The sequence below is a fragment of the Denticeps clupeoides genome, chromosome 12 (assembly GCF_900700375.1).
Source record: "Denticeps clupeoides chromosome 12, fDenClu1.1, whole genome shotgun sequence".
NCBI classification, from domain to species: Eukaryota; Metazoa; Chordata; class Actinopteri; order Clupeiformes; family Denticipitidae; genus Denticeps; species Denticeps clupeoides.
In genome coordinates, this window is record NC_041718.1 from 14,130,467 (window position 1) to 14,150,294 (window position 19,828).

A 19,828-nucleotide genomic window follows, 5' to 3' on the forward strand; every position below is an offset into this window, starting at 1 on the left:
TTCATTATTTATTTACTTATCTTGTTCTAGAAGTCCTTGATTAAACTGAAATATTGAAAATTGTATCATAAAATATACAACATTTCTGAGTTTAGATAACTTAAATTATTTATGAACAACACACCAACTCAATGAATGGATGTTCAATTTTACAGTATATATATGGTTGGCAATGAAAGATTGAAGGTTAAAAACTCTAGAAATTAAATTAATATTTTGGAAACTGATTTGAAAATCTATGGGATTGAAAACCACTCAGATCTTGTATGCAGGGATTTATGGAAACACCCAGTGTCTGTTAAAAAGAAACCTGAATCCAGCAGTTGAATTGCGGAGCCAGTAGTAACAGCAGACCAGGCCTGCACGAGAACGACTAAACGCGTGATGTTCACCAGCAGTAGTCTGAGAGCCAATCAGAGCCTCCAGAAACCAGCCAGAACCAGCTGAGACAACAGGCAGGGATGTGCAGTCCACACAGAAGCATTTTCTAAAGAGAGCAGCATCCCTATCTGTGATCTGCCGTAATCTCTTTAAATCAAAGCCCTCACGCTTCTGAAGATACATGTTCACAGTGGGCCATGCTATCTGCCCTGTCCCCCTGCCGGATTAGATTCTCCTCTCGGCTTTCCTGTGTGTCATGAGCCAGGGGCTGTAGCTCACAGCAGTGGAGCTTTGGAAGAAATTTCGGATTTCCAGTCATCCTCTGCAACATGGGGTCCAAGTGTTGGTCACGAGTTTGCGGCACAAAAGGCAGACGGGTTACAGAGGTTCAGGCTAGAGGAGGAATGTTGTGGGGCTGAGGTCGCTTTCTCCATTAAGGCTGTATGTTTAATCAAAGAGCATCTCAAAGGCATGAACACCACAAGATCTGAAGGCTAGCAGCAGAATCTTAAAGACCTTCAAGCTGTGAGGTGGGGCCTTCATGGACCAGACGACTGGAGTGAGATCTGGATAATTTAGAGGTCCCAGATCCTCACATCACACCTGAACAATTCTTGCATTGTGTAGGTGCCCATTATTTTGTTGACAGTGGCCTCTCCACATCAGCGAGTAAAAGTAGAGTTTGTTGTGTGCAACAGTCTTTATGAAGGTGTCAGCATCAAACTACCTTCTGCCTTCTTATATGGCATCATTCCACAGGCAAATGATGTCCAACCAGGGCACCATCTTCCATTACTTCATGGTACAGCTCTCACACTCTCACACTGGAGAACATGGGTACTGAGAGCAAAATGAAGTAAGCTGTGACGCACTGTGTTCTAACATCTTCACGAGCACACTGTAAAAACTCAAAAGTTGGAAAATCTTACATATTTAAGGAAACCGGCTACTAAGATTTTTAAGTTCTCAAAACTTCACTCCCATTTTTTACAGTGCAGTGTTGAGGTTTCAGTACTGTCCTGCAGTAGCTGTTGTCTGGGATCAGTCCAGAGGGGTTTATGTTCTATCACCACAAACCTCTGGGACCACCTTGGGCATCCCTGACCCTGTCACTAGTTATGCTTTACTGGACCACTGTTTGTAGCTGCCATCCACTGCACCCTAAAAAGACGTAGGACTGGAGATTAGTAGTCAGTTTTATTAATTTCACCCATCGGTGGTTTTAATGTTGTGGATTATCGGTTCTTTATTAAATTGGTGTGAACTGTGGCATGCAGAATCCAGCAGCCTTACATCTAAATGTCTACATTATCCATGTTCCTTCTATATTTAAAGGCTGAGATGTTGCATCAATGCATTCTGGGATACAAGGAACATATCCAATTTTTTTTTTTTCATTTGCAAAGCTTACGCAAGCTTGCCTTTCCCACACTCCTCGTTTTCTAAATGGAACACTGTCCTGCTACTGAAAAATAATATCTGAGAAAAAAAAATAATGCGTGAAAATGAATATGACTGTGACTGTGAGAGTTCAGAGGGTGCCAGCAGCAGCCCGCCGTTTTTAAGACCCGAGTCAGGGCTGATTGGGTGGATGCCTTCCAAGCGTGCTCAGAGAATGTGCTGACCTTTAGACCTTCCCAGAGTTTGATTTCAAATCAATTCAGTCTGGATTTACAATCTCAGCCTACCCACAGTCCCTCAGGAGCTGAGCAGGTCCCAAAACCCTTTAAACCTTGCGGTCCCACATGCCAGGAACACGGCTTAATTGGGTTTCTAATCAGAACACTTCGAGCAGTAGTCAAGATGGTAAAAAACAGAGATTCATTCAGGGTCGTGCAGCTCAGGACTGCCAAAATATGCCCTCCCCATCACCGGTGTTTCAACAATTTATCAGGATGGAGAGCAAATTATATTCACAGTCAGACAGCTGGCATGTCTGTCATCAACTGGTGAGTGCTGGATACACAATTACCGGCTCATAGAGCGCTGTAATGGACACTGCTTGATGTAATGACATTGTTTTCGTCTCTAAAATATTTGGCCATATTTAGCACTTGTGAAATTCAGGGCCTTTGTAATTTGGTGATGAGCACAATAAACCAAAACACTGGTATTCTTACTACCAATTAGGTCATAATGAGAAGCTTTCATTCCTGATTTTGTAGAAGAGAATGCTGTTCCCACAAGAGCTGGTTTGCAAACAAACAAGGAAATCCATATATAGCTAAAAAAATATATATAATAATAATAATACAGACACTCATGCAAATAAGTGGACAAAAGTAACAGGAACCTAACTCTCAAATATCGCACTACAGTTGAAAATTGACATTTACATTTACATTTACATTTACATTTACATTTACATTTACGGCATTTGGCAGACGCCCTTATCCAGAGCGACTTACAACGTGCTTAAGTTACCATCGATGAGGTAATGTTGATGGTAATGAAGATGGAAAATGTTGAAAATGAGTGCATTTTTAATAATGTTTTAACAGCAATATGGCCATGAGAGTCCTGATCCATAAATTATCACTTCTATATCACTTTTAACTCAGCATTAAGTTGAATATAAATCTAAATTTGATATTTTGGGTAAAATGTGATAGAATGTGGAGATCATTTGACCTAAATGATCTAAATATTCACATAACATTTGTGTAATATTAAGGTTATATAATGGTACATCAGTGTTTGTTTATAAGAACCAACCAACATATGGTCGATAAACCATACTTCTTTAATAGTTGTTAATGCAGATGTAGCCTTAGCTTCGTTGTGTAAGACAATCTTTATAGTATATCTCTTTTAGAAGAATTTCTTGCTAGCACTAGACTTACATTAGTATATAGAAAGTCAAATTTAAGCAGAAGATACAGTCTTGGTCATTCATCCACTAAAGAATGGTTAAATCTTCTAAGCCTCACCACAGACTCCTCCAAGTCTCAAAGCTCCCAAAGGAGCAACAAACTTTCCACTGATTCGCCTCCAAAGAATCCTACTGCTTCCTGTTCTTCAGTTTCAGCCTTTCACTAGCCTCCCTCACTCCCTACCATCTCTTCTGGGATTTCCCACAGACGCTCAAGTCCAAGAAAACAACAGTGAGGTGATTTATTACGTCTTTGTTTCCTTCCAATCGACTCAGGTCTTCCATGAGTCTCATGCTCTAACCAGCTCCAAAGCAATAAACTGTCTGTGCAAACATGGCTTGTAGAAATGGCTGCAGACAAAAAGAAAAGCTGATTGTATACATTTTGATGATAAAAAAACGCAAAACGTGCTCTGTAAAAACACATTCAAGTATCTCTGATAAACCCAACGCGTCCTGAAGCTAACGCAGAAGCTTACACTCCTTCTAAAGCAGCCTTAGGGCACCTGCAATCTGATGATATTTCCAGTGTGCCAGATGTGAAGCCTCCTCCTACGAAAGCTCCTGTGGAGGAGAGGCCAACAGTCTTCAAAGCGCGGTGCACCACACTACAGCTGTAATTTCATAACCACATGCATTCACATGCTCTTCCCTGGAATGAGCTGTGTGCGGGGTTTTTTATGTCTCCACCACCTTTTACAACATAACGAATATCTAGCAAATATAAACACTTCAGACAATACAGAGAATGCACAACTTGAACTGTGGATGAATGCAGAAAAGTACAGGCCAGAACCTTTGGCGAAGCACCGTCGGTGACCACAACTGTGTAAACATGGCGGCCCAGACTGCAGTGAATATTTAAGTCCTCAGTGCGACATGTGAGACAGAGAACAGTGTTTGGCAAATATGGTGAAAGTAAATACAGCAGCAACAAGACAACAGCTTCCCAGTCAGAGCTGTATCTGCCAACAGTCCTTCAGTGCAAACGGCTGCCTGTTGCAGTAATGCACCTGATATGATAAGTGTTTTTGATCATTAACAGTTTTTAGATGCAAATATACATTAAAATACCTGTCTAGGTGGGTACACAGAATACAGGTGTGATCAAATACAATCATTTGGTTGAATTACTCATTTAAATAAAAGTATTATAAGAATGGACACTACTTGGTCATAGGTTAAAACCATTGTGCTTAACCCTTTGCTGTAAAATGAGGCCTGACCCTTTAATAAGTGAATGTGGGTGTTTATCCAGAGCAACTTACAATCAGTAGTAGCAAGGGCACAATGATAGGATAATGTTTATGTCTATAACTCTGTACAAAATCTTTACTGTATAAAATGTAATAATTGGTCAAAATAATTAACATGTTGTTTTAAATGATCTGGGGTCTTCTCATCATTAAAAATTAGTGTACACATTTGTAGACAACATGCGTTTCCTCCATCTGTCTCTATAGTTAACTAAAGATTACAGATGAACTAATACATAAAACTGTATGACCGCATGGGGATTACATCATGTGACCCAGTCCATGCGTAATACTTCGAGGGTGCTGTTATATGGCGGCGCCTGAGCTTTATAATGTAATTCCCCATCTTAACATATCATCTGCCTGAGAGAGATTTATAGAACGGGAGCTGACAGTTATGACAGCTGCAATCCCTCATGTCCCCATCCGACCACAGCTCCCACAGCATTGATTCATGTCACACGGTAGCTACATGGGATCTAAGGCTCGCATCAAAATGCATCATGGGTAACGTGATTTTATTGCAAACTTGCACAGAGGACAGTCAGGTCTCTTGTGTGAGACTGGTGAGAAAAAGACATTTCTGGGGAGATCAAATATTTCATCATGCCAGCAGTACTCAACATCGTGAAAACATCAAGGCTGAGTGCTGTTTTTAAGCCCAGACGCTCTGACGTAGAGTGTGGCTGTGCTCCCGACTCCCTGACCTGGTGCCCTGCCTCTGTGCTTGACGAGCCTTCACTGTGCCATTGCAATGGCTGTAATCGCCTAATGGCTTTCACGCTCATGTCCTGCTGCCTCACTCTTGGCCCATTAGGGAGACTGAGACGTTTTGTCCCCAGAGTCTGAACCCAGCAACACTGTCATTCCCAAGGCAGAAACATCAGACATCACTTTGCCTTTAATGGTCCATTTTGCTTCCAGAAACTACCGTCTCAGGACGGTTTTACATATATTTGAAACATTCATTTTGTTGCAAGGAAAGACGGAGAACCACTGTCAGAAATAATATCTTACTAATGCATATTCTGTGTGTGGGCATTCCAGATATATATATATATATATATACACCAGTTTAACGTTAATTCGCAAGAAAACCGAAGCTGCTGGAAGTGCTAACCCTCCAGAGGGGTGAGAGCATGAATCGAGTAAGGAGGTCAGCGAGCAAAAGAAGAATAGAAGATGCTGCTAGAGAATTGGTGCTTCATCCTTTCAGCAGGCATGCATCTGCACTTAGGAGGAAGGGCATGGAGTAAAATATGCAAACGCACATGCTGACGGTTAAAAAAAATCCCCTGTCATTGTCCCTTGTCCTCTCCCACAGCTGCGCACAGTTACTATTATTGGTTACTCTGTTTGGTGTCACCAAGTGTGTGTGTGTGTTTGTGATTGTTTGTGTTTAAGTGTTTGTGCTATGAATAAATCTGTCTCTTCTGAAATGAATTCCCCAGCCATTGTGTAGCGAGCCAGTGGTAACATTGGCAGGCGGAGTGGGGATTTATGTGTTAATAAGCTCCAGTGTGGGTGTCGTGTACCCTCTCAACCTCTCGTTAAAAATCAGTGGACTCCATCAAAGACCACTACACAATGACCCGCACACCGACGTCATATTAGTGGTGGTGAAATGGTCTTGGAAACATCACAATTAATATAAAAGATGTTTATTTGTCCTAATTGTGAAGAACTAGGTTCATTGCTACTTGCTTTAAGTGTTAATGGCAAAATCTGTAATTTAAGCTTTTTTTCTGAACAGAAAGTCCCGCTGCATTACCACTGCTATAAAATGAGGCATGCAACTGATTAAAGCACACCATAAACCACCAGATTAGCTTCAGTGCTCCTTGTCAAAGCATCTACACTCTCTCCAGTCAGTTGTTATGATGCAGAATGGATGCCATTGTGCATATTTCATTGTAGATTTGGTGACAAGTGACATTACTATGTGGGGGCATCACTAAGGAAGACCAGTTACTATATACAAGAGTCATTTCCTTGGAGCTATATATGGCTGTGTAAGTTCATAATGATTTTTACTAACGATACATTCGCTAGTTCACCCATTAATTAATCAAATTAATCATTTGTTCCTTTAAATATAAAAGATTTGCTGTGACGTGACAAAGCATTTATAGATATTTATTGATAAAAACAAGAATGAACTTTGTCATCTGTGTCAGTAACAATCATGTTGTAAAGTAAAAAAAGACCAAGGAATACAAATTAATATGCAAAGTACATGAATTATTAATTAATTTACATTAAAATTATGTAATTATTATTTGTCCAATTCACTTAAAAACTGAAAGGATCTGCTGCTAACATTTTGGAGCCAGATACATTGAGAGGTCTTGTGGAGACCACACCTCAAAGGGTCACAGCTGTTGGAGGGACCTACACAATATTATACCTGAGCCGTATGTTGTCACACAGGAAACCACGCAGAGTTTTATAAATGAGGCCCCTGGTTCCTCATTGGTTTCCCAAGCTTATTTATGGAAAGATACATACCACCACTAGTGATGCTCAGCCCAGAAGCTGGTTCCTGGTGGTTCAGGCAGCCACTGATAAAAATGGAATAGATTAAGCATGTGCCAGTGGTGCTAGAGGTGTAGATCAAGCCTGATGCTATGCAGCAGCCATCCCAGAAAGGCCCTCTGGCCAAAGCATGGCATGGATGTCTCATCACCTTTTCTCCAGAGACCGGAGAGCTTACCTCAGCAGAGGACAAACGACAGTGCAGATGTCAGGCCGAATTCGATATGAAACAGTTATCTTCAGCCCAGCTCAGAGGGTGCCCATAGCCATATTACCACCGTGAGACAGACTAAATCTTTAATGCATTTTATCTGGCATGTTGATGCATTGCTGCATTTGGGTTGTGTGAAAAACAGAAGTTGCAGATGTATTTCACCTTGTGGATCTTTCCTTCACCGTATGTGAAAATGAAGAAAATCCCAATGCTTTGTTCAAGTCTAATTTATTCTCCTCTTAGTCCCTCTAATTCAACAGCCAACTAAATCCCCGAATCTGTCTTTCCCTACCAAATGATGTAATGTTTCTGCAATACCACACACCACTACAAGAAGCATCCTTCAATAATGAGCACCCTTTGGAGAAGGTTGTCTCAAAGCACCATTTGCCTTATAGTGCCCATATGTTAATGCTGCAATGTTACTTTGTATCACAGACACAAACAGAATGCATTTACATTCACGTTATTACTGCCAAAATACTCCAAATGTCATCTGCAAAGGTCAACACTGGTGTAAGGAAAATCCAGAGAACGCATTCCTTTATCTTTGATTCACAAGCATTGTAATCAGTGTGTTCATATTTATCCGAATCAAAATCAATGACTATTAAATGACTAATCAAATGACTAGAGAAGAAATTGATTTGGGTTACTTTGTTGTTCATTGTGCAGAACCAAGTAAGAAGAATATGTTGAATGAATTACATTATATTTTTATCGTAAGAGCATATCACGTTGGCCACATTCAGCCCTTTGCAGGCGGAGGAATCATTGACTTACCTTCCTCAGCTGGCCGCTCATGGTGCCCACAAAGACCACATTGTAGCCATTGTAAATGTAGGAGGCCACAGATGTCAAGCGGTCCTTAGTCTCTGTGTAGATGGTGTGACCTGTCACTAACTCAGAACCTCCCAAGGGTTGGTTGATATCCAGCCCACAGAAGTGGTCATCAATGGGAACAGGCTATGGGAATAGGAAAAAACAGAATATATTTAGTACAAATTTAATATGCTTTATTGTTTGCAGTGATACAATGTACAGACAATAAAAGTATCTACAGTCTGTAAATACAGTCTTACTGCAACAACTGATTTGTAAACTGTCAATTACTATCTGTCAAAGGAAACTCAGCACAGCAATAATACATCTTAATCATTACTTGATAGACATGATGTGAACAACGATTCCTCAATAAATAGGAAGTGGAAATTGTATATAAATAGTAACAGTTAGGATTATGGATATGGGTGAGGTTGGAAAAGCGGAATGAGGCTTTGTGAATCTAATGCAAAATCAGCTGTTCTCCCCATTCAAATCAGTGATAATATATTTGAAGAATATTATATAAATATTTTCCTTTGAGCTTGGTAAATTTGATGTTTAGAATATTAGAATAATAATACAATAAGATGTTAAGAATTAATAATATTTAGTAGTACAGGCATACAGCAAATTGCTTTAGAGTAAAATAGTTGTAGATGTAGGTGACACTATGATCTTCCCATTCTGCTTTGTTAATTGAGCACAGAGAAAATGCCACTGCACTGCACAAGTCAAAGTGTATAGTGTGGCAGCATAGTAATGCAAGGCTGGAAGCAAGGGGAGTTCTGGATGGATGAAGGTGCTGCTGTTCAATGTTGCCTTTATTCTTTAATTAAATGTCACTGTGTAGCTTCAGGAAACAAGGCTCCCCTTCGTTGTCAGGCCATACAAATGACAAAGGCAAGAATCCAGAGAGCCATTTCTGCTTTTTAGTGTTACCATGCAGTGTTCATCCAACTAGTAAAGCTTCAATGAGGCCCAGAGCCTTTATTAAGCAACTTGACTCCTGTTCATGTAAATGACTGCAACCTGCTGTTAATCCCAGGGAAAGGTTGTAAGGCCGATTTTTTGTAGTTTTTTTGTTTCTCAGGTTAATGGACAAATGCAGTGCATACTGTTTGCTCTATATATCATGTTTCAATCATCCTCATGTGGCCATGTGCTTTCATTGTTCAGTACTGTCACCAATTGTGCTTTCTGAGTCATTTGCCACCTGCTTAAGACTGCATGAATATCTACAATAGTCACCAGTGTTATTATTCAATATAACTCAAACATAGTCTGACCCTGGATCGCAGTTTCATTGGCTGCGTCGTATTATTCACACATAGATTGCCTGAAACCGTGGATAAAACTAAATTACAAGAGTCCATTGTAGCACCCTTACTTCCTGCTTAAGAAAATCTCATTATAACAAGAAAACAGAGTGTGCCTTTTCACGACAAGACTCCCACGTGTTCCTCATTAAACAGTTCCAAATGTATACAAGAGAATCTAATTTAGGTGACCGGTAGACGTAAGGTCATACGCTGGGTTCATTTGGAGAAATTTGTTATTCAAAAAACCTCCTAGGCATGCAAATCACACTAATGCCACGGTTGCAACCTGTAACAGACTGGCCAGACTGGTTGTGGCATTGCAAAAGATGTAAAAAAAAGACACATAAAGGATGTAAAATAATGAATGGATTGATACATTTATGCAGTAGGTGTACTGAAATATAAGAATATTACCTCCAACAAAGTGCCTGCTAACGCTGCTTATGCTAATACACACAAAACATGCTAATCCTATTAGCCTCTTGCCAACCTTATAGAATAAAGATTAGAGAATAGCACTTGTGTACTTGTTGCATAATATCCTCTTATGATAATATGGGATATAGCCCTGATGTTAGAGTCATTTAAATTTAGTGAACCAAACTGTCAAATTTTATAAATACAGTAAATGTTGGAATCACATTAGGGCAAGTCCTGTGCTTTAAACATAATGGGCAATAAGGATCAAGCCACATTATCAGACACAAGAACGTGTACAAATCATACATCACTAAACGTGTACACTATTTATGCTGTTGCTTGCAGACACCTGAATATGTGATTTACATATTTGTGATATTATCCAAACGTGTTGCCAGCTATAAGTTGGCACAGCGTTTTGATTTAACTTCAAAGAGGTGTTTGTTAAATGACGTGACTGCATCTAACACTGAGCGCTTACCTCAGGCAGCATTTATAAACCTGTCAGATAGAATAATGCTTTTAGCCCCCATTTGCTGATGAAGGGGCGCGACTTGATAAACAACAAGTTAATCACCTGTTATATTTCAAACACAGATCATTTAGGTGCATTAGCCATCTGCAACGAAAATAATGAATAATGAAAAATGGCAGATCGTGGAATCAATGTCAATCTTCCCTTTCTCCCTATCTTAAGGCAAACAATCCCTCACTGTATGGGCAACATGCATTAGTAATAGAAATATTGGTTGTAGAATTTCTGCCTGAAAAGAAAGCGCAATTGTCTGCCACAGAAGCCCAATACAGAGAGCACATCATAGATTCTTTCGTGAAGAAGTAAGGCTACGATCAATACCAGGTCTCCTCTGCTTTGGTACTCATCCTGAATGAACAGCCCGACTTCAAAGAAGTGCACCAGAGGAAATCAAAGGGATGTAAATAATGGACTTGTACAGGTTGTACTGCCCGCATTCGGCTATGTATGCTGTCAGTGGGCGTGTCATTATTTATACTCGTATCTTTCCCGACACCTGGTAAAATATGTGAGCTGCTCTTCCTTTAAGTTTTATGTGTAAGATTAGCAACACGCCTGCCTATTAATAACTAGAACATCATGTTGGGAAAGCTGCTGTACCTTTTCATGACCCCTCAGCTTCATAAACATAAACTCCTCAGCTTTAAGACGGCAAGACTAAGTGGAATGAAATAACCAGCCCTATGATTGTCACAAAGATCTATATATTATGTATTCATTTGCCTAAATCAAAGTGGTTAAAATGTGGTTAAAGTGGTTAAGCGATTATAAATCATTAGATCTTGCGAATCAAGTGGATTTCTTGTGTGAACTCAGAACTTTTGGAGGCCACAGTATGTGCATAAGATGTATGTGTATGTGGTTCTTACAGCTTTGGTGCACTGGACATCTTTCCCCAGCAGCCAGTGCAGCTCCAGGTTGCCCTCCCCTTGGTAGCAGGTCTGCAGACGCCCCTTGATGTGGGTGTTGATGTCACGGATGGTGAAGACACAGAGCGCAGAATCATCCAGCGGCCGGTGGTACTGCTTCTGCCCTTTGGAGAACACAGCGAACAGCACATCCTCCTGGGCCGAGATGTTGAGCGAAGCAGCCAGTACCCTTCCTGCTTTGGCGAGATAGGCCGCCTGGAGGAGTCTGTACTCCACCCCCCGGTGCATACAGCCCACCGGCAATGATACGTACGAGTGGAACTTCTTGTCGCCCTTGCAGAGGCGCACAATTCGGGAAGTGTAGAAGAGGTCACCTGTGGCACTGCTACCTCCCATTCCATTTTCTGGGGTCTCGGGCTGCACTGTGAGAAAGTAGACAAAGTTGCCGCTGGCAAAGCCATAGATGTAGTAAATGTCAAAGTGTGACACAAGCGCCAGCGTGTCTGAAGGGATCTTGACGAGGGAGGAGACAAAGTCCGTGTGCAGCTCGTAGTCCAGCATCGCAGAGGACTCTGGGTCGCGGGGCAGCTTTCGGCTAGAGATGGTAGGGAAGTAGTCCTGTTTGCCCCCGACTGCTGTCCCAATAAACAGAGTGGCATCCTGTCCCCGGGAAGGCACGATTACCCCGTACATGGAACCAGACTGGTTGACGCTAGAAAAGTAGTGCTCTTTCTTATGCGAGGGCTCAACAAGTATGAAAAGATCGTCTAACCTCAGCAGCTTGCAAACCCCTTGGTAGAGACTACCACAAGCTAGAAGCCGATTATGGGAGTAGTCAATCAGCAGGAGCTTGTTGACATTGTTAGTGGAGGCCAGGGGCTCGGAGCACGGCTGTACGATCAGCGGGGGATAGCAAGCCTGGTTATCGAGCTCCGGTCCAGTATTGTGAGAGACGAGCAGAGTGAGGTTGGGTGAGAGCTTATAGATCCTGTTGACTGTACCAACGTAGAGCATCCCTGTGGTCTGGTGTACGGTGAGGTGATTAAAATCCCACTCTTTCCGTTCTGCTTGGAAACTGTTCATTGATTGGCCGGTGCCGACCCCAGATAAGACCGCCATCAAAGCCAACATCCACAGAGAGCGTGGCAACATCACGTCTAAAAGAGACATGATTTCTGGAACAAGTGACCAAAGCTGTGCTCAATGTCAAGTGAGGTGTGAATTTCACCCTGTCGCAAATGGAGGTCGTATGGGGGGGCTCTTTGTCCAAAGGGCTGTCACATGATTCTGAAAGAGAAAAGGAGAGACAAGGATCTTGTTAACTCTGGTATATAGCACACATAAAACTATGGAACCTGCTGTGCTCGAGGAAAATGAAATGTTGTATGTGCCACTTTGGTGATATACAGGGAAAGAAAGTGATGCTGATCGGAGCCAAGCGAACACATACCATCAATCTTGACAAGGATACACGCAAGAGAGCAATACAGAGCAGAATCTACTGACGGAAGGGGATTTTCTCCCTCGCTCTTCCCTCATCCCACCCCCACCGCCTTTCCCCTTTCCCCTCTCCGTCTGTTGGCCTTTGTGTGCCAAAGCATGCATCAAGGAAACTAGGTGATTTCCACAATCACTTCATAAAATCAGAGCAGACCTTTTCCTCCCAATCAATACCGAAATGGGATTAGAGGGAGAGCTGCCCCCTCGTTGTTGACTATCGCTCAAAGGTCACAGCCTTGCCGCGACTGCCGGGGAGGTCTGCTCTGCATGTTATTAGAGCCACGCAACACAACAGAAAAATGATAATCATGCAGAAGGCCCCTCCTTGCCATTCTTATGGCAGCTAATTAAATCGGATGTGAATATATTAGCATTGCCTGGAAATGCTCAAATGCACGGCTCTTCCTGTGTTCCCTTTCATACCCATAAATGGTCCCATCCTCGAGGAATTAATCACTTTCCAGTACCGCGTTCCTAAATTAATCAGCCTCTCCTCGCGGAGGGTGAAAAGCCATTTGGGATTCAGCGTCAGGTTGCTACAACCCCTTCCGCTTTGCTGTTTAATTTCATTTGCATATTTTATGCAGATCCACTACGAAGAGGACAAACAATTCCAGGGCAAGTGAGCAAGAAGGATGCATGGCTTAGTGGTGAAGAGGAAGACTGGAAATCTGACATGATTAGGATGTAAAGAGGAAGGCAAAAAGGCTGGAAATCACGCTTAAAACAAGTCAAATATGCACTAATCTTTTAATAACTGCATTCCCTGTGGTCTTAAGACTTTTGCAGATTTTCTTACATCCATATGCTCTTCTTGCCACTGGCTGGATTAAAAGTCTCAGTGGTTGAACGCCAAAGACACAGAGGTCAGTGGGCGCCTAACACGGAGCCCCTGTTATATTGAACCCTATTAATCTGGGGTAGAGGACATTGATCGAAGGTGAAATAAAACCGGTGGCTTCATACATGCACTTGCTTCAGCCCGGTCCATTAGATGGGCTATAAAAGTGCCATGTGCCGGGGACAGGTCTGTAAATCACAGGGCCACGTCTGCCTGCGCCTGAGCGGGTGAATTTTTTTCTGCCTGCTCTTTCTCTCCTCTCTCTTCTTCCCTTTCTCCCAGAACTACAATACTGAATTGGAAACTGCATCACAGGTTTTAGTTTGTTCAAGACTAAGGGGGTCAATCAATATGCTTTTTCCAGGCCAACGGCAGTGCACGTAATTACTAATTAAGGGAAGCAAGGAATTACCAAAATCCAGATTACATGAAACGTATCAAAAACGTTTAGACAATACAGGGTTTGATAGTGTTTTACTTGGAACAGTTTTAATCAAATGATACAGTGGTCTCGATCATAGCTTTCAGCCACAATGATGCATATTGTTGAAGTCAACAGGACCTCAGATCTGCTCAAACACTAATAATAAAATGTCAAAATTTTTTTTTTTACTTGTGCATTCTGTTTTCTCTTTTAATCATTTTACCTGTTTATGTAATTAGTTTCTACATTGTTTTTTCAATTTTTTATTAGATTTTTATTTCTTTTCTTCTTTTTTTTTTTAATTAAAAAGTATCATTAAAATGTAGAATGATTTTCCATATTCCTGTCAGTGTGATGAAGGCTTCTCTCTCTGAAGATGTCCACCGCAAGAAATATAGATGCCAAACTGGTGCCGGTGCCAGTACTGGTGCCACTGCTGAGCACTCCGCTCTCTCTCCAGCATTTGTGTATGTCCGCTCCATCTGCCCCCACGTCCGAGATGTGTGTTGTACCTCTCTCTCTTTTTCTCTCTTTTTCTCTCAGCCTCTCGATTACACCTCCCTGCCCTCTGCACTCAGCTCGCTTATCATTCACTTTCTCTCATACCGCTAATCCCCATTAAACAGAAACCGTTGTGACAACTCCCCCACCCCACTAGTTTTCTTACGTCCCAGATTCAATGGCAGGGCACAGTTCAAACAGAGCTCACCGAGCTCCAAAACATCCATCCAGGGCCATGCAGAGTACTGTGTGTGCCATCTTTATCATTGGTAATGTGAAATGAGAGTAAATCTAAAGTGTATAATATCTAAAGTAGGAGGAGTAATGTGTCTCTAAATCAGCATGCCAGCTTTGTAAGTGGAGCGAGGCATTAGAACGGATTAAAAATCTTAACACTTCTGTTGCCGTTTCTGCCTGTATTCAGGCAGAGCTGTAATCACAGAGATGAGCTAATGACAAAATCTAGTGAGCTTGAATAATGCCCTGTTTGAACTTGAAACATGTCTGGGGTAGGGGGGTGCCTTGCATTACTGATGTTGGTAACACTTTATTAGGACAAGCGACTGCTTATTAATTGCATTTACGACAAAACCGCCATGTACCATCATGACAAGCAAAGTTTGGAAGCTTGTAGATTCGCATCTCAGTGTTGCATAGAATTAACCTACTATGTTGTTGCATTAGAAATTGTACAGAGAAATAAAAAGAGACACACAAATGTATTATATTATATTATATTATAAATGTCTAGACTACACCACAGGCAAGGAATTCCTAATGGATACATTCACTGCATTTCTAAACCAGTTTTTACTGACAAACATGCTGAGACTAATGCTAGTAGAACTGTGGTGGTGGCATGGAGCTTTTTGTTGTTCTACGCCAGAGGTTGTCAACCTTTAAAACTCAATGAGACGTTTGGACCCCGTTTCCACAAAAGTGACATGTAAAATGAAGGTAACGCTGCATATATTATCTTTACTTTTATGCTATGTACAGTATAAAAACTAGGGTAGTGTGTTCCTTGTGAAATTTTAATTAGGCAAAAAAAATTGTTTGCAAAGATTGAATTTGTGCGGAGGTTGAACACTGCCAGAATTATATTTTTTTAATAGCGCGAATATGCATGTAGAAGCGTGCGTGATGAATGTTTAATCACCCAGGCAAGTCTTAACTTAAGTTTTGAAGTTTGCTTGGAGTCAGATTTCTGGTGGCCGTGTGGGGTTGGGGAGGTGGGATGATTATAATGCGAGATAAAGTCAGTCACACTGTGATAACAAAATATGACCTAGACTACTTGTTCTGAACTGGTGTTGTTAACAATTTTTTCAGAAGATTTGGTTACAAGTTGCAGAATCCTGGGGAGAATTGCAGGGTGCCTCTTCTCTGGTCATTGCATTTTACCCAGATACAGTACTGCTATTTGGCTGTTGTCTAGGCTTGATGGTCAGTGGCGGACTCTAGGACCCAGCGGAGAAGCGCTTGTTTCATAGTGAGGCAAGCACGAAATATTGGGCACTGCAGCATATTGCCTACAAATAATTTTTCTGTGTGAGAAATACAATGTGTGGCGGGAGTGCGTGTCACTTGAGAGCCCTGTAGACAAAGTTACGTATTATATAGAGATCTGCGCATGTACTGAGATTCCTTCGCTACGCATTCATGGAACACATGCTTGAAGCTGAAAGATTTGATTCGTTTGTAAAACACGCTGTAGGAATTTCTCTGTGGCAAACGTTAATAATTTCTATGCCATGTGTGCCATGTGAGACTCGAGAGCCCTGCTCTTACAACTTATTTACGAACTTAAACTCAGCATGTAAAAACCATTAAACACTAAATAATGCAAACAACTACATACTCACAACAGGCTCACAATACTGTGTATAGATGAAAGAGCCATGAGTTACAGATTTCTTAAATCTGATTTCTTAAATCTGTAACTTTTCTTTTTGATGCTCCTTTGTTGCATGTTTCACTAAGCTACGACTAGTGAATGCTGGGCTTTTTCACTTTTGTACACTACCATTCAAAAGTTTAGGCTAGTTTTCCATAAAAGCATGAGATGAATTGGAATAGAATATAAGACGAAAGAATAAGCCTTTGGTAAAGTTACTTATATATAGTTAATTATATAGTCAAAGTTCCATTTTAACCAACTACTCTATTGAAGGCCAGTGTTTTTGGCTGTACTAAGATAATTGAAAAAAGGTTTTGTAATAACCAATTAAGCTTTTAAAGAGACAGGCTTGTATTAGGGAACAGAGTACTCTATCTTAACCTAAAACTAATTGTTGCTGATAATTCGCCTCTCTACATTCATGCAAAAATTTCAAGCTACCACAGTCATTTACCAAATGAACGATCTTTTCAATTAATTTGATTTTATTTTCTGACTAACCACAAGCATTTGCACGATAAGCTCTTTAGTTTTTAAAAGCACGCTAGTCTGTTTTACACATCTACTCTGGTTCTTGTTTAATCACAAAATAAAAACACATAAAACATTTGAAGGCATCCGTGAACACTGCAGCTCGAGTAAATGGATCGTTGCTAATATCTTTCGCCCTGGTGAACACAGTCCAAATAAAATTCCGTTCCCCTTTTTAGCACAGTGTCCGAGCGCAGCTCCGTGCCCATGAGCGAACAGCCCGAATCCACTGTTCTTCAGTGGAGTGGACGTAAGTCAGCTTTGGTTGTCTTCAAGTTCATGCCACCTCAGACATGCTTTAGCTTATTAACATATTTTTTCCATAACCATAAAAACAATAAAATGGCTGTCAAAATATGAATTGTAAGAGACATCTTTACTGAATGTCTCGAAAATCTCTTTTTTTTTAAGCAGTCACAACTGGTTTGTTTAAATATGGCCTGTGGGGAAAACAATCTCATTAATACATAAATGCATTTATTCATCATTTGGTTGATTATCAAGAGGAGCATTTAAGTGGAACAAAGCCAAAACACTTCTTCAGCTCTAACGTCCAATCACCAAAAATCATGCAAAACATCCACTTACACCGTGACTCAAAGTGTGTCGGCTCTCCATTACATTATAAAAGGCCCTCGGGCACAACGTCACCACGTGCCAATCATCAGCGGCCTTCTGATCCGGGCGCAAAGTCAGCAGCTCACCATTCTTGCCCAGTGCAGCCAATTCGGGAGAAAGCCGGCCCCTAGCTTCTCCCCGTTCGAAGCGAGCCCCCACAAAATGCTCGTACTACTTTAGACTGCTAATTAGGGGGAAATCAATTAAGTGGCAGTCCAATTAATTGCAGGCCTGCTTTGGTTCCCATTATCTGCCTAATGCAGTTTCAAACAAATGACTGACCACTGTGACGGACGGTAGGAGCGGGAGGCAGGAGGACAGCGCTGCAGTCCTGTAGTAATGCTGCACATAGAGATATTGGAAATATTATTTACAATGTATTATCAAAACCAGAATATATTAACCAAATACTGAGTTCGAAGTCTTTACACACATATCCAGCATGTGCATGTTCACATTGCTTCTAATATGTAGTTTATGAGGCCGTGCATCAGGGGCGGAGAGCCAGGAATACCTGTACATCAGGCTAATTCTCAAGCCCGTATAATGATGAAAAATATTTGCTTTGGCACTGTTTGGTATTCACAGCGGTGCAGAGAAGTCAGTTTCAGGATTTCCTATGAAAATATCTGGCCAGAGCCTGGGGAGAACAAGCAGCAGGAAGAGAGACCGCGGCCATTTAAGAGGTGCAGTCACGCTGTGCACTGTTTACCCTGGATTACTGTGGCGGCCTCATACGTGCACACTCCTGTACACATACAGACAGCTGCACGCCGCCACACTGCCATTCCCAGACATGACTCATCCCCAATCAGCTAACGCTCCGTGGATCTCATCCCTACCTCTGCAATCAGGGCGCTCCGGGAGCGGCCACATCTGGAGGGTGGTCTGTTAAACACTCGCAGGTTGGCGTGTCAGGGTGAGCGCACGGCAGCCCCTTAGAAGCAGCCCGGAGCATTAAGACTGATTTATCACAGGGGACACAGAGATGAACAGGCAGGTCAGCTGACCCGTGGGGCTCGGTACAGTCAGCCTACCTGTGGGTCTGTTTGTGTGATGTCTTATCATCATGTGGCCATCACACTGCTGGGATGGGGGGGCAGTGGGGGTCATGACAGGGTCACGTACAGTCTGATACATGACCCAGTAAGCACTCACCGTGTCCCTGCCGAGCTGGGGATTATTTTTCCAGAGAGTTGCATGAATACTGAGCATGACGGAGCAAATCATCACACATTTACTCCATGATTGTGACATCAATACAGTCAGCTGACACAAATACAGAACCTAAAAGAGCAAATTGCACCCATTCACACATAACAAACTGTGCAAACAATGCAAACCGAGTCTGTGTAGATGGATGGATATCACCTCACCTGGAGTTTATTTTAATGCTTGCTGCAGACAATTGGGCTTAGCAGAGCATTGCATTTACTCATAAATGCAGTCATTATAACTGGCCAGCTGTGTTATTTCTGCATATGGCAAAATGGTGGCAGCATATAAAATAAGTAAGAAAAAAACTGTAATGAAATGCTACAGTGCTCAGGCACACCCTATTAAATGCAGCAATAATGTAGTCATCCAGCCAGGCAACATGGAAACCAACGGGACCAGTGGCACTGCACCCCGGTTCATATATTATTCATTGTGTTAGCTATACTGCATTATATTAAATCCTGGAGGAGCACGATGGCATGCAAGATGACAACAACTGATTTAAAGGTACCTTAAACCCTTAAAACCAACAGATGCACTGATGGCGACGCCTTTCACACATAAGGTCAGCCTCTGAGTGAAGCATTTCCATAAAATGTGATTAGGAAAACGCTCTGTAGCTTCCTCTGATCTCAGGGGGATAAGTAAGAGTGGTCTCACTGGGCATGGAGGGGGATCTGCGCATAAGTCATGATAAAAGCACAGATCGGACATCTTCTGCAATCATGAAGTAGCAACAAGCCCATGTGATTTAGTGAGACCCGTGTTTGTCCCATTGTTCCCATTGTCTCTTAATCAGTGCTAATTTGCTCCATCTAATCAGATGCGTACCTCTGACTTTGGGGCTCCTGCGCGTGGCGCGTTGTCGTGGGGAGGGCCAAATTGTCCACATCACACATGAATGAGCTGGGAGCGCGCCAGCTCGACAGAACTTGACTTCCGAATGAATAAATGAAGGCAATTAGTAGATCTGTTTACAATGCAGCTGAGACAGAAGTAGGTCAAATGCGGTGGAGACAAGGGGGGGATGAACGTGCCGAGGCCGGAGGCTGACACTGGTACCTACAGA

At 41.9% G+C, this 19,828-nt stretch overlaps 1 protein-coding gene across 2 annotated transcripts in view; it reads right to left on the minus strand.

Moving 5' to 3' along the window:
- Window positions 1–19,828, minus strand: part of LOC114800443 (plexin-A2-like) — a 72,836-nt gene that overhangs the window by 44,131 nt on the left and 8,877 nt on the right. For both annotated transcript variants that reach the window (XM_028997828.1, XM_028997829.1), the window contains exons 2-3: window positions 11,227–12,513; window positions 8,042–8,224 (exon numbers count right to left, since the gene is read on the minus strand). In XM_028997828.1, coding sequence (XP_028853661.1) covers window positions 8,042–8,224; window positions 11,227–12,396 — 1,353 coding nt within the window. In that variant the 5' untranslated portion in view covers window positions 12,397–12,513. The remainder of the gene's footprint in view (window positions 1–8,041; window positions 8,225–11,226; window positions 12,514–19,828) is intronic.